This window comes from Elaeis guineensis, chromosome 3 (assembly GCF_000442705.2).
Source record: "Elaeis guineensis isolate ETL-2024a chromosome 3, EG11, whole genome shotgun sequence".
Lineage (NCBI taxonomy): Eukaryota > Viridiplantae > Streptophyta > Magnoliopsida > Arecales > Arecaceae > Elaeis > Elaeis guineensis.
This window is the reverse complement of record NC_025995.2, coordinates 77,133,328-77,149,560: the sequence shown is the minus strand read 5'-3', so window position 1 is coordinate 77,149,560 and position 16,233 is coordinate 77,133,328. Positions and strand designations below refer to the sequence as shown.

At 39.3% G+C, this 16,233-nt stretch overlaps 1 protein-coding gene across 1 annotated transcript in view; it reads left to right on the top strand.

Moving 5' to 3' along the window:
* LOC105042108 (dihydropyrimidine dehydrogenase (NADP(+)), chloroplastic) overlaps positions 1-14,169 on the top strand; it is an 18,597-nt gene extending 4,428 nt beyond the window's left edge. The window contains exons 2-7 of the mRNA XM_073253834.1: positions 1-56; positions 160-330; positions 12,373-12,485; positions 12,584-12,770; positions 13,540-13,649; positions 13,863-14,169. The exon at positions 1-56 is cut by the window's left edge and continues 208 nt beyond it. Of these exons, the coding sequence (XP_073109935.1) occupies positions 1-56; positions 160-330; positions 12,373-12,485; positions 12,584-12,770; positions 13,540-13,649; positions 13,863-14,019 (794 nt within the window). The 3' untranslated portion in view covers positions 14,020-14,169. The remainder of the gene's footprint in view (positions 57-159; positions 331-12,372; positions 12,486-12,583; positions 12,771-13,539; positions 13,650-13,862) is intronic.
* The last annotated feature ends 2,064 nt before the right edge of the window (positions 14,170-16,233 follow it).

The following is a 16,233-nucleotide window of genomic DNA, read 5'->3' as shown; positions in this document are numbered from 1 at the left end:
AATACAACAAAGCTGCTTGGCAAGAACTTATTGAGCAAGTTGAGGCAACTGGAGTGGTATTTTCTGTTTCATTTCTTTTTTCTAACCATTTGTTAAGATCCAATTTTTTAAAATTTCAATCAGCGGCTAACATAAGTGGATGATGAATATCACAATTAGGATGCCCTCGAGATCAACTTCTCATGTCCTCATGGCATGCCAGAGCGAAAGATGGGTGCTGCAGTGGGGCAAGACTGTGCACTTTTGGAAGAGGCATGTGGGTGGATAAATGAAAAAGCCACTGTACCTGTTTGGGCAAAGATGACTCCTAACATAACAGATATTACTCAGGTCAGTGATGTAACTTATATCAATAACCATGGTGCTTTGGCCTTATATTAATATGTCTATGCACAGTTTATTTTTGGCAGTAACTAAGGGAAAGTTTACATGGTGCATTTATTGTGCTGCATTCCTTCATGATCAATAACTTTATATTTATACCATGCAAGAAACAATATCTTGATGCACTACTGCAAAAAATAGCAGCTTTTAGTTCCTGTATTAAACTGTTTATCTCTGTAGCATGATCTAGAGTTTTTTCAGTACACATACATACATTACACTAACATACATTCATACATAACTCTCTGCATTTATAGTACTGAATAAAGGAGTTAGCTTTTTTTCTTTGAAATATGATGATTTATCATTGGCTTTATATTTATAGTATTGAGAAAAGGAGTTATAAAGCTTCTCACACATACTTAAATACATGCATACATACATAGATATATTATATATATGTATATCTATGTGTATGTATTTTATAATTTCAAAAAAGGAGTTATAAAGCTTCCTTTTCTAAAGTATGATTTAGTGAGCCAAGGGTGATGCATTTTGGTAACCTTCAGATTATTTCAGTACAAAACCATTTTGATTGTTATGTGCATATCTCAACTTGATGGCCTAAATCTATATATTCATGGTAATAATATAGTTTTGATTCATTGTTAAAATAACACCAATGAGAGAATGGAAGGCAATATCATCTTGAACCATCTAGTTTGGGGTGTGCCAAGCCATACTGAGGGTGGACAAATGTGATTCTGCCCCTCGGTTTAAGAAATCGGCAAGGGAGGGGGAGAGGGAGAGGGAAAGAGAGGAAGAGAGAGAGAAAGGGGGGAGGAAGATGGTGAGGGAGGAAGAGAGGGGGAGAGAGAGAGAGGGTGAGAGGGCTTTTGAATCTCCTCTCCATCGATCGTCTGTAATAGGGGAGGAACCCTTGTTTTGAAATGATACAAAGGCTCTGGCCCCTTTTTTGAAATTTTTTAAAGTAAATTCAGAGCCCCAATTATGCACGATCGAAGGAGAGGGGCTCGAAAGGCCCCTCCCTCTTCCTCTCTCAGCCTCTCTCTCTCCCCCCTTCTCTCTCTTTTCCTCCCTTATCCATTTCCCTTTCCCTCTTCGGCTCCCCTTTGTCAGTACGCCATAAGTTTTCACAGCATAATATTGTACCGTAGCTACCATTGGGCAATCAGTATGGGTCTTAGTACTGGTTCCACAGACCTTGATGAGTACAATGACTTGAAGAAGCTGTAAGAATATGTAATTATGAAAAGTTTCTTTAAGATTGTCCAATAATTCAACAAATACCATAACAATAACATAGTTGTGGATTCAACAAGGAAAAATTTGAAAATAACTTTATTGGATATGTTGGAAACCTTTGTGTTTTGGTTTGAGAGTGTTGGCAGTGTCACTTGAGTTTCAGTCTTTCATCCAAAAAAATACAAAAGAATATGAGAAACTATTAAAATCTAATAATAATTAAAACAACATAAAAATGATCTTTTAACTATACATGCACTGTTTTGACCAACTCTTACATGAAATTATGGTTGGTTTTAGGTTGAAAATAGAAACATCTACAAGAAAAGCAAAAAAGGTCCTACATAATAGCTTAATATTTCTTATAATTAATGATATCCTAATCATGGAATGTGGTACCATCCCGTACCGTCCCATACCATCCGTATCGTACCGTTTCGATTTCATACTGGTACGCCATACCAAAGCATACCGACATTACCGTACTGTACCGAACCGCATACCGATATTAAATAGAATTTCACCGGTATGGGGTCCGGTATCGGTACGGCGAACCTTGATCATAATAGTAGGATATCATTAATAGTCATAAAAATCTCAATTGTATTTGATTGCATAATATTTTTCGAAAAAAAAAAATTAAGAGACTTGGTACAAAAACGTGGTAACATCCTTATAAGATGCGATGAACAATGTATTAGATATTTTAACAAAAAATCTTTTATTTAGTTTAGTTCTTGTTTATCTTTTCACTATCTTAAATGTTAAGTAAATGAACAAACAATAAAAAATCAATGTTTACTTTCACATCATGCCATACTCTAATGTTCTATTCAAAATGTAATAATTGATCAATTTCAAGTTTTTTATATTTTTTACTTTGTTATATTTAAAAGTAGTATCAAATTATACAGAAACTATTTCAAAGCATAAAATAAGAAATTATAGTTCCTGATTGTTTTTAATTCAAAATTTTAAATTACATAAAAGAGCAATTCCATCAAATAAACTATAGAAAGACACTTGTTTTGTCTTGTATATACTTTAGTTTAGTTATCTTCATGCTCATGCATGATTATGCCAATAGCTACATTCTTAAGATGCATTACTTCAAATAATTTTAGGAAGTAACAAAATTGATAAAAAGGGCATATCTTTCATATTCAACTACTTCAAATAATTTTAGGAAGTAACAAAATTGATAAAAAGGGCATATCTTTCATATCCAACTCGAAAGACCCTCTAAAATATCTGAAATTTTCATGTATGATCTACAATGGATGCACAATAAGCTTGTAGATTTGACACATGAAATTATGTTAATATCTTCCTTTTTTGGAATCTAACATTGAATGGTATAGTTTCAAGCTTGAATCTTGGTTTTTGAAGCTTAAATGGCATGGATCTAAGCTCAAGGAGCTAAAAACACAAAAAACAAAAAACCAATCATATCAACCCATCACTTAGCTAGCCAAATTCTCTTCGGACAACCTGTCTCCATATCACTGGTTGATAATTATTATGCAAATAATTGAGAAACCCTTTTACAATTTTTTAGTTCCTTGAGCAACATGTGCTAGAAAGGGATGAGTTACTCATGAAGACATCTAACATCAAGGTTTGCCATCTCGATATCGGATCCTATACTGCTACCATCCTATTACAGTATTAGTACATGATTTGGTACAATACAAGATAGAGTAATGGTACGAGATCGATATGATATGGTATCCCCTATATTGGATGGTATAAGGTGGTACAGCAGACCATATCTAGCACTTACCAATCTACATTCAATATGCCATTTGATTTCTTGGCAGTATGCTCCATTATCGTCCATGGGATTTGTATGTTCAACTCAATGCTTTTCACTTAGTACACATGGGGATAGATTAGATGATGGAGCTACATGAGTGTAAGATCTGTTGATTATATGGTTGCATAATTGCAAATTATACTATTGCTTTGTAGGACATAATTAAGTTGAGAAATGTGTTTTTTGACTTAATTAGTGACAAAACACAAATCACTTTTATTTATTCAATTAGAGTTTGAGAACATGCACCCTAACTAGGGTGGTAAACTAGAGGTGGCAAAAATGATCCGACCCGTTAACCTGATCGTATTTGACCTGCAATAAGCAAGTTTGGATTTGCAGTAAATAAGTTCAGCTTGTAAATAGGTCAATCTATTTAAATCATCTAATAATTAGATCGGGTTTAGATTTCAATCCCTTTACCCATCTAACTAATTCAACCATTTAATAACTAGGTCAAGTTAGGTAATCCATATAAACCACATTGCTTTTCCTTGAGTCTGCCCTAAATAAGTGACCCTTGGGATTTTGTTCTTAAAGTTCTGCGCCATTTCTTGTCTCGTTATGGAGCAATGGAGCAGGGAGGCTATGGAGCACCCCTTCTGATCTTCCCAGCCTCCATCCCCTTCTTTTCTCCTTTCTCATGAGTTCGTGCAGTCTAGAGTAGAGAGAGAGGGGGAGTTCTCGCCATCATCTATGGATGGCATTGACAAGCTCAATCTATCTCCAACTAACATTGCGAACTCATGGCCATTGAGATAAACTAGTCCAACCTTGACCTTGCCTTCTGCCTCTAGATGGAGGAGGGCATCTGTATTGAACTCTTCCACTGCTACCACCTTCACCCCCGTCCAGTAAGAAAGATGATGAGATATCTTAGATAATGGCCCTACCTCCATCCCCTTCTCATCATCTGATCTCAAGCCCTTTTCTTAACCTCGCTGAGCTGCTGGGTGTCATGGGCCTGCAACCTCACCTGCTCCAACATGGTGAGGGCCCAGGTGGTGGTCATCTTTGCTCGTCCTCTGGTAACTCCCTCATTGCCAAGACTCTCTTTCTGTGTGTTTTATAAAGGCCAAAGGACAAAGGTTGGAAGGAACGGATTCCAAATTGAAGTAGAGGAATGTAAGTCTTTCATGACTCTTGCTTTGTGTTTTATAAAGATCTTATTCTTCTTTTTATATGTGCATATTGATCTTTGTTGTATGAGAATTTATTACAACTTTAGTTGTAAGGGTTACGGTTATTGTTAATTTGAAGAAAGTTAACAAATAACTAGATGAAAATATTGAATAGGATGTTATGAATTTGAGTGGATTTTTTTTTTTAATATGGATTTGTTAGTTCTTGTCATTTTTTTTAGGGGTGATTGAATGGGCTTTCAAGGTAGGAATTAGGATTGGCCTATCTCAGGTCTCATAATTTTCATGAATTAAATTATTTTGACCTATTTATTAAACAAATTAAGCAGGTTGGGTTAGGTTACCAGTTTAATAAATAGGTCAGGTTCAAATTTCAAATTTTGACTTATTTAATAAACAAGTCAGATTTATGTTTGGAGTTTTTTGATCCAACCCATATCTGACCTAACTTCTATATGACCCAATCTGACATGATTGTCACCCATAACCCTAACTCATAAATGCTTTTTTGTTCAAAGCCAAGGTAATACCCCCCCTAATCAATAGTCAAGGTGTCTACTCAGTTTCAAATGGTTCAGTCTTCTTTTCCTTTCTCTTTTATTGGACTACTGACCATTTTCAAAATACTTCAAACTTTACATTTCCGGAGTCAGTACGACATCTATCTCAAACTTCAGATTTTCTTATCTTATGCTCATGGGCCCTCCTCACTGCTCAATATTTTGTTTTATACCCTGAAATTGGTCTTATAACCACCTTATGAATTTTTGTTCAAGGTATAATCCCATATTATTCCAAGGCTCATGTTCCTTTCATTCATTTAACATCTATCCCATCAAGATATACCTGTTGATCTCTCCTACCCATGCTCTTGGACTTGTTTTGCGTAAGTATTTGTTTGGACCAAAGTTTGCTATACCGTATAGGACAGTATAGGGCTACTGTTGTGCCACATTCTCAGGTGTGTGGAGTACCTCCCACCAGGAGATCAATGAAGAAAACTCGTTGGAAAGGGATGAAACACGTTGAAGAAGAATAGCCTTTCTGGTTTCAGCAGTCTTGTAAATCCTGTCGGTAGGATTTCCTTCTTCGATTTGAACACCTTCTCCACCAGATCTGAAATCTACCTTTTAGAACCTGGAAGCACACTTGATGAAGCCTCTAAAAAATAAAAAATTAGGACCTGAAACTCTTCTTGGGTGGCTAAGAGGGGATGCTCAAAACAGGGGCGTGCACAAAGGGGGGCGCTGGTTTCTAGCGCCTCCTTTCTTTGGTTTTTGGGGTGGCTGCCAAGAAACCCTAGGTTTCTTGGTTCTAAGATGTGGAGAAGACCAAAGAGAGAGAGAGGAAGGAAAAGAGAGAAAGTTCAGGAAGAAAATGATTTGATTGATTGAACCATCCATACAAATCCTAAATACAAAAGTATTTATACAAGATCAATGTGATCCAACCACAAAATTCCTTTGGCTAACTTGATATGAGATTTGTGCTAATCCAAACCCATGTACACCCATGATTTGAACAAATCTCATCTACCTAGGACTTAAATCTAGCCCAAAACAAGTTAGCCCCTTGAGGCTCAAGTCTCCTGAACCTCAAGACTCGAAAGGCTGATAGCCTTTCGTCCTAGGACCCAAACTAGTCTTAGAAATCCCATGAGCACCTTATGGACTTTGGACCTTGGCCTTAGTCTTAATCCCCTGAGCCTTGGGAGCACCTCATGAGATCCAACAATCTCTACCTTGGTGCCCCAAGGCCTCAGCCAACTCCGTTCTATCTATCAAGCACATCAGTGTAACACATCTTCGAAAGCTGTCCCGTGGAAGAACCTTCATCAGTGCATCCGCTGGATTCTCCTTGGTGTCGACCTTCACCAACTCCACCTCGCCTTCTTCCACAAGCTCTCTAATCCGGTGATATCTAATGTCGATGTGCTTCGTCCTCGCATGGTAGACAGAGTTCTGTGCAAGTAACAGTGCACTTTGACTGTCACAATGTACCCTGACGGTCTCCTGTGCAAGGTTCATCTCCAACGTCAAACCCTTCAGCTATAGGGCCTCCGCTGCCTCCGTAACGTCAATATACTCTGCATCAGTAGTCGATAAGGTCGTGATGGGCTATAAGCATGATCTTTACGAAACTGGATCTCCAAACAGGCTGAATACAAAATCTATCGTCGATCGTCGAGTGTCCACATCTCCATCAAAATCAGCATCTACAAACCTCCTATCAGCCTCCGAGCCTCCTTGGACGTGTTAGAGAGTCCTTCAGCACCTCCTCGCTATCCGTAGCAGATGCCGACTCCAACAGTACCCATCAAGTACCTGAAGATCTTCTTAAGTGCTCGTCAGTGCTCCCTGCTAGGCTGCATCATGAACCTGCTGATCTGGCTCACTGCGTGGGCCATATCCGGCCTACAACACACCATGGCGTACATAAGGCTTCCTACACCAGAGGCATACGGCACTCTCTCCATCTCTTGAGCCTCCACCTCAGTCTATGGCGACATCATCTTCGAGAGTCTAAAGTGCCCGACGAGTGGCTGCTCCATCGGTTTTGCTTCCTTCGTCCCGAACCTCTTCAAGACCTTCTTGATGTAGCCTCCCTGAGATAAATGTAGCACCTTCTTGGCTCAATCTCTGAAAATTTTCATGCCTAAGATCTTCCTTGCAAGTTCCAAATCCTTCATCTCGAACTCCCGAGATAAGATTGCCTTCAGTTCCTGCACAATCTTTTTACTCTTGCATACTATAAGCATGTCATCCATATACAAGAATAGAAACACCCTAGACCTATCCTTCAAAGATCGAACATAAACACAAGAGTCATACTCGCACTTGAAAAGCCCGATGCTCCTCACATAGGAATCAAATTGCTTGTACCATTGCCTCGACAACTGCTTCAGCCCATACAGCGATTTTTGCAGCAAACAGACCTTCCTTTCTGCTCCTGGTTCTTAGAACTCTGGTGGCTGCTCCATATAGATGCTCTCCTCTAGATGTCCATGGAGGCAAGCCATCTTGACATCCATCTGCTCCAGCTCCAAGTCCTGAGCTGCTACAATGCTTAGCAACATCCTGATGGAAGTATGCCTGATGACAGGAGAGAAGACCTCGCTGAAGTCGATGCCTTCCTTCTGGAGTATCCTTTGGCCACTAGCCTCATCTTGTACCTGATATCTCCCTGCTTTGAAGGTCCTCCTTGCGTTGGTAAATCCATTTGCAACTAATGGATTTCTTTTCCTATGGCAACTGCACCAATCGCCACGTCTCATTCTTGTGAAGAGACTGCATCTCCTCGAACATTGCTTGGACCCACCTCTCTCTCTCCTGACACTCCATGGCCTCCTTGTAGGTGTAGGGGTCCCCATTTGCCATCACTAAGGCATATGATAACGTCTCCTCGAAGCCATATCATTCCGGTTGCCTGACGTTCCTTTTGGGCTTGTGCAGTGCAACCCGATGTCCATCCTAGGTCCAGCTTGCTTCTGCTGGACCTCTTGGCTTCTATCACCCGCTCGGAGCATGCTGGATCTCTTGGCTTCTATCACCCATCTGAGCTCTCTCCACTTATGGAGATACATCTGAAGAGTGCTCCACCTGAATACCAAGTCCTCCCGATGCACCTGCAAGAGACAAAAAAGAATAGGATGTAAGTTGTCCAGCACTGCTCTGTTGCTCCTCCATGCCATCTCGCCTTTGGAGAATTGAATTTTCATTGAATATGTCATCTCTACTGATGACGACCTTCTTCTCCAAGGGATCTCACAGCCGGTATCCCTTAATTTCTCGAGGATATCCCAAGAACACCATCTTCCGTGACTGGCGTCCAACTTGGTCCACTCACCAGCATCGATGTGCACATATGCCGTGCACCCAATCACCCTTAGATGGCTCAGTCCAATCCTCCTTCTAGATCATTTCTCCTCTAGAATATCACCATCTAATCTTGTGTGAGGTGAATGATTCACCAAATAGTAGGCTGCATCCACTGTATCAACCCAGAATGCCTTAGGAAGCCCTGCCTGCAGCCTCATGCACCATGTCTTTTCCAAAAGGATTCTGTTGATCCTCTTGGCCATCTCATTTTGTTGAGGAGTCCCTCTCACCGAGAAGTGCCCTTTGATACCACACTCCTCACCAAAAACATGAAACTCCCTGCTGGTGTACTTTCCGTCATTGTCGAACCGCAGACACTTCAAGCTCCGACCTGTCTCCTTCTCCACCTCTGCTTTCCACACCTTGAATTTGATGAAGACTTCTGATTTTTTCTTCATAAATAGACCCATACCTTCCTCGAGAAATCATCTATAAAGGTGAAGAAGTATCTCACCCCGTTTCTGACTGAAATCGGGGCCGGTCCCCACACATCAGTGTGGACTAGTTCCAGTGAGGCTGAACTAGTAGTGAACTGTACTCTCTTCTATTTTTTCATCTGGCATGGCTCACATACTTCTGAAATACCTCCATCCAAATCTGGAATCAGACCATGCTTGCTTAGCTCCTTCATCCCACGATCACCCATGTGGCTTAGGTGGTAATGCCACAATCGATGAGCCCCTGCTAATCCTGCGCTGCAGCTGCTTTGTCAGATTCTTCGGTCACCACAGATCCTTCCAACTTGTAGAGGTTATTCTCCATCCTTCTACCTCTCATCACCACCATAGCTCCATTTGAGATGTTCAAGACTCCACTTCTGACACGACTGCTGAAGTTGAAGCTGAAGCCGCTCCGCTCCAAATAGCCCAATGACATCAAATTCTTCTTCAATTCTAGGACGTGCTTCATATTTGTGAGAGTCTGCACCATCCATCAAACATCCTCACCTGAATACTCCCTATACCAGCAACCTTGCATGGGTGATCATCTTCGAGTGTCATGGTCCCCTCATCAATCTTAGTGTATGTCACGAACCAAGATCGGTTTGGGTGTAGTGATGCGAAAGGCTGAATCCAGAGTCCATACATTTGTGTATCGCCTGTAACCATCAGATACCACCAAGAGGTCATCCTCCACCTCCTGATCAGCCACCGTACTCAGCGCATCAGATCCTCCTTGTCTCCCTTCTTGCTCTTTATTGCGGGCAATCTCGTTTGAAGTGTCCGATTCATTGCACTTGTAGTACCGAGCCTCTTTCTTGCTACTGCTCTTCCAGGACTTTGATCATCCTCTTAACTTGCCTCTTTCTTTTCTTTTCCTGATCTGTCCCCCAGCCAAGCCCTCTTGGGGAGTTCCATCCTTGGTCATCTTTTTCCGCTGTTCATTGGAGCGCAGCATCGAGACCATGTCTTCATACTCCAGAGTCTTCTTGCCATACAACAGTGTCGTCACCAATAGATCATAGGAAGGGGGCAACGAGCATAGCAATAATAGAGATCTATCTTCCTCCTCCATCTTCACCCCGATGTTCAGCAACTCGTTGTACATCTGGTCGAACCTCTGGATGTGACCCAAGACATCTCCACCTTCCTGCATCCGAAGGCTGTATAGTCTCTTCTTCAACATCAGCTTGTTGCACATATTTTTTCCTATATACATGGTGTGCAACTTCGACCACAAATCCTTCGAGGACTTCTCCTCTAACACCGAATAGAGAGCCGCATCCGCTAAACATCCTCTAATCACCGAACAAGCCTTCTTCTCTAGAGACATCCATTGACGATGCGACATCTCTTCAGGCTTCTCTTCCAACACCTAATCTAGATCTGCCTGAACCAAGGATCTTCAACCTTAACTTTTTATATATAAAATTTTTTTTTTCCATCAAACTTCTCAAAATCGACCTTCATGTTGCTTGCCATGGCTGGATCCAAACCAAATCATAACAGAAAATCCAAGGGATTTGAGAAATACCTTGACAGGGATCTTGCTGAAATTTCAGCCTTTGAAGATCTTCACCTTCTAGCATCTCGTTCTTCCTCCACGCAATACGGGCTCTGATACCAACTATTGTGCCACGTTCTCAGGTGTGTGGAGTACCTCCTACCAGGAGATCAATGAAGAAAACTCACTGGAAGGGGATGAAACACGTTGAAGAAGAACAGCCTTCCTAGTTTCAACAGTCTTTAAATCCTATCAGCAGGATTTTCTTCTTCGATTTGAACCCCTTCTCCATTCTGAAATCCACCTTTTGAGATCTGGAAGTACACTTGATGAATCCTCCAAAAAATAAAAAATTAGGATCTGGAACTCTTCTTGGGCAGCCAAGAGGGGGCGCTCAAAACAAGGGCGTGCACAAAGGGGGGCGCTGGTTTCTAGCGCCTCCTTTCTTTGCTTTTTGGAGTGGCGGCCAAGAAACCCTAGGTTTCTTGGTTCTAGGGTGTGGAGAAGACCAGAGAGAGAGAGGAAAGAAGAGAGAGGAAGTTCAGGGAGAAAATGATTTGATTGATTGAACCATCCATATAAATCTTAAATACAAAGGTATTTATACAAGGTCAATGTGATCCAACCACAAAACTCCCTTGGCTAACTTGATATGAGATTTGTGCTAACCCAAACCCATGTACACCCATGATTTGAACAAATCTCATCTACCTAGGACTCAAATCTAGCCCAAAACAAGTTATCCCCTTGAGGCTCAAGTCTTCTGAACCTCAAGACCCGAAAGGCTGACAGCCTTTCGTCCTAGGACCCAAACTAGTCCTAGAAACCTCATGAGCACCTCATGGAGTTTGGACTTTGGCCTTAGTTTTGGTCCCTTGAGCTTTGGGAGCACCACATGAAGCCCAACAACCATACCATATTAGTTTGGTACTAGTACATGATATGGAGGGTGTCGCAATACTCAATAAGCTGAACTGGCCCTATATCGACACAGCAATAGATTGGCACCGATATGGGACCTGATACCAAAATGGTGAACCTTGGTTTTGACACTTGCATTAGGAAGTCTATTTGGGGGATTTTGCTTGTACTTGTTTTCCATTACCTATGTATAGTCAGAGGTGCTTCTATTCTATGGGTTCGATACTCTAAAGGAATTATCTTTAGTCAAATTTTCCATGAAGTTTGTGTTTGCTTAACTAATATGTTATTATGACATGATAGAGAAATAATAATTTGATTTTTATTAGGAGATAAAAATGGAGGATGAAATTTGACTTCATCATTATCATTTAAACTAAGGTTTGTCATATTGGTTTGTAACATACTATACTAATCATACCATACCAAATATATCATATCGTATTGGTATGCAGTCTCGTACCATATAAATATTCAGCACGTCTTGCCGTCTCGTGCCGTATTGCATACTGACATTGTACTAGGATGGTATTAGTATGGGATTTAGTACTGAGACGGCGGATCTTGATTCAAATTATCTGCTAGCATTTTGTAGCAACATCTAGTTTTCTGATTCTTTTTTGAAGAAGTTGAAAAATGAAAAACCCGGAGAAGTTGCTGCTAAATCATAATACTAGTTGAAAAAGAGTACATTATTTAGGTCATAACGTGGCTCAATTAAAACAAATTGGTGATTGCTTCAATCTTAATCCAAGTCATTAGTTCTTATAGTGCAAAATCATGTTGTACCATCAGAATTCTCCTAGGGTGCTGTATCTGAAATTTCCAACTAATTCAGCTTTATTGTGATCATTTGACTCTTAAGCCAAGTCATTAGCTTTTATACTATAAGGTCATGATATGTTGTTAGAATGCTGTACATCTGAAAGTTTCAATGGCAAATTCCCCTTAGAACAGAATATTTCTTCCTTGCAGTCAGTCATTTCATGATTCATGCTTTTTTATGTCATTGTAAGTCAAAGATGTACACCAGTTTTTTATCCCCATTATTTACATATACTTGTAAATTTATGCTCTTTAGCCTGCTCGGGTGGCTCTGAAATCAGGATGTGAGGGGGTAGCTGCAATAAACACAATCATGAGTGTGATGGGGATTGATCTCAACACTTTACACCCTGAACCTTGTGTTGAAGGGTTAGTCATTTCTTGTTTAACAGAACAACTATTTCCTCCATGTTGCAAAAACAATGAATTATTCTATTCTTTTGTCTCTTAATTTTTTTTATGTCTAGGTACTCCACACCAGGTGGATATTCTGCAAAGGCGGTCCATCCTATTGCACTCGGAAAAGTGATGCAGATCGCAAAAATGATGAAAGAAGAATTTGACAATAAAGACTATTCACTTTCTGGAATTGGAGGGGTTGAGACAGGTGGTGATGCTGCAGAGTTTATTCTTCTTGGTGCAAATACTGTTCAGGTAAGTTTCCATAAAATTGTTTCTGTTTGCATTCCTTATTGAATTTAACTATCATTTTTTCCTACTTCAAAAAAAAAAAAAAAAAAAAAAAAAAAAAAACATCATTTTTTTTCCAGAAAAGAACTGTTATTTTTTCCTGTTACCTTTTATCACATTAACTGGAAAGGACTTCAATTCCCTCTTCAATTAACTGGAAAGAACTATCATTTTTTCCAACACTTTCTGTCAGCATAACTAGAGCCATATTCCCTCTTGAATTAGAAATATAGTAGTATAGTTATTTTCATGATTTTCAAATTACATTTATGAAATAACTCTAGTACTTCATTGCCCTAAAGATTTTTTTTTTTCCTTTTTATGTGAACTGTAAATCAGCAGGATTAGTACTAGCAAGGATTTTACTTGTTAGATAGACCTTTATCAAACCAGTTTACATATATGAGGTTGGTGGCCATTAAGTTTGGAATACTGAGAACCGAAATTTTCCTTGGGATATGGAAACTTCATTTGTTATTTATGATAGAGTGGACAAGGTCATCTAAATCTGTGCTACTGAATTGCTAACACATACTATCATACTTTGTCTTTCCCTGAACACACACACGTATATAGCATCAATACTTCTCATTTAAAAATCTCATCACATCAAAATTTTTTCTAACTTTCCGTTCAATTTCTTCACCATTTATTTATGTATCCTTATTCTGTTGTGGTTTGTATGTTATGCATATTGATAGCTTTCCTTCTGTTCTGCTTTTTCCAACTACAGGTTTGCACAGGTGTAATGATGCATGGTTATGGCCTCGTGAAGAAACTATGTGCTGATCTGAAGGATTTCATGCGTAAACACAACTTCACTTCAATAGAAGATTTTCGAGGGTATGATTTTGCTTCTTCTATTTCTTTCAGAAACATTAACATTATAGTAGGCATGATGACATTCTGAAGGTACCGATATCGGCATTGCGTAATTTTTAGATATTAAATTTCCAAGCTTTTCTCTCTCACCCTTCCAGAGTGCAAAACCTTAAAGTTTTGTGTATTGAAATTCTTCTCTAATGTAAATGGCTAACAATCATCTCTTCATTTCAGTGCCTCCCTTCCGTATTTTACTACACATACCGATTTAGTGCAGCGGCAACAACAGGCAATCAGGCAGAGAAAAGCTATTAAGAAGGGTTTGCAGTCAGACAAGGATTGGACCGGCGATGGCTTCGTTAAAGAGACTGAAAGCATGGTGTCCAACTAATGTACAGTTGTTTAGGAATCATCTGATCTTTGTGGCTGAATCCCAAGTACAATTTCACCCTACCGGTGGAAACAAAAACTTGATGAACAAAAGGATGAATAATATACTTTATCATGTTTATTGAAAAATGATGCTTGATAGGTTCTTTTTCTTGTTCTCTGTTTTAATTTTTGCTCCAACGTGAGAAGATATCATCCTAAGATAAGGAATGCTGCACCGGTCGGTACCGGTGCATACTGACCGTACCAATACTAAATCAATACACGGTACACATGCTTAAATAATTTTTGTACCGGACATACCGACATATTAATAGATTGGTACTGGTGTAGGGTTCAGTATTGAGATGCTGTAATTGATATATTATTAACCCTGTATTCATGGTTATGGTTGGTTGGAGACACTTGGAGCTTCATGCTGTTTGGTGTCCAATAGTGAACTTGGTGGATTAACTCATTGGTTGTGCTATGTCTGTCTCATGGGGATTTGCTCAATAATTTTGCTCGTGCTGGAGATTTTGAAAATTGCCTGGTAGAGGATGCAATAAAATTGTGGCCTTTCCCATGAGTTTTGATTTGGAGGAGTGCGATTCATTTGATTTGAGTTTGTCTTATTTTGTTTGATTTACCGACTAGACCCGAAGGATTTGTTGATTAACTGGCTAAAATGTGCATGTCCCTGTAGGTTAAGGATTGCCATGGACCACACGTCCCTTAAATAACGTATACCCGTTGCTCATAAAACATGCTTGGCACCATTTTTGGCGGTGCAAAGGAATTGTTAAACAATACACAGGCAAGTAATGATGTGCTTGGAGGCGACATGGATGACATGAATGGGGTTGTGCCAATGAAATCGGCTTCAAAAAGGTTTCGGGCTAGAAATAGAAAATCTTATTGGAAGCTACTATCAGAACTTTTTATGGTCAGAAAATGGTGCTTCTGTTTTTCTGTCATATTTAACTCTTGCCGGTCCCTAATACTATGATGCAACATAAGTGTATCTACTACAAAGCTAAATTTTTTTACTAGAAACAGAGGCATGAGAATAACTACAACATATTAGATTGTGAAAATCACTTGCATAACTTATGCAAAAAGGCTAAATCATATTCTAATGATTTAGGAATTGGTAGAAACGCTTTATGCCCACTCATAGGAGGTATTTACACCCAAAAAAATGCAAGAACAAAAGGTAAAACATGCACCATTAATTTAGAAAGATATCACACCAGATACCTTTAATAAGGAAAACTATGGGCAAATTTAAGCAGAAATCTATTATAAAAGGGCATCCCAATGAATGAGACTCTCACTACTTTAGAATTAAGTAGATTCAAATGTACACAATTTTACCTCTACATGTGGATAAACTATTTCTGTGAACTCATTATGCCAATAGCATGAAAAAGCAATCTTACAATTGTCAAGGCGGCTCAGAGAAATTTATTGCAAAATAGAACAATATTTACAACACGCAAACTCTTACTTAAGGTTTGACTAGACTTGCTTATTGGGGGGCCAGGCTGGGTTCAGACTGGGCTCAACTCAAGGGAAGATTGTGATTTTCTAGGCCCGAGTCCGGCCAAGTTCGGCCTTCGGGCCTCTTTTTTAGGCCCAACCCCGGTTATGAACTTTTGGGCCAAGCTTTGGGCTTTCTTTTTTTTTTTTAAATTTAGTTTGTTAGAATAACTTAAAACTTAGGCCAACAATTTCTGTATTAACCCAATATTTTTCGCTTGGGCTATCATTCTTGTATATTTTTTAGTCTTTATTTTGTGTTGACTATTGCTGCTATTTTGACTATGATGCAGTAGCTATCCACTATATTTTTTATCCATCTCCACTTTAACAATAAGGAAATGAGAGTGGAGAGTGGTGCCGTAGGTTCCAAAGTTCTTAAACATTTACAAACTTCAAATTATGTAGCTCTTTTGCGCACTATTTGCATATGATCAATGAGAACTAAGAAATGATTACTCACTTTGATTGTATATTGTTTTTGGCCCTTGTCCACTTTTTACATAAGTATATGTAGAAATGAGAGTGGAGAGTGGTGCCGTAGGTTCCAAAGTTCTTAAACATTTACAAACTTCAAATTATGTAGCTCTTTTGCGCACTATTTGCATATGATCAATGAGAACTAAGAAATGATTACTCACTTTGATTGTATATTGTTTTTGGCCCTTGTCCACTTTTTACATAAGTATATGTA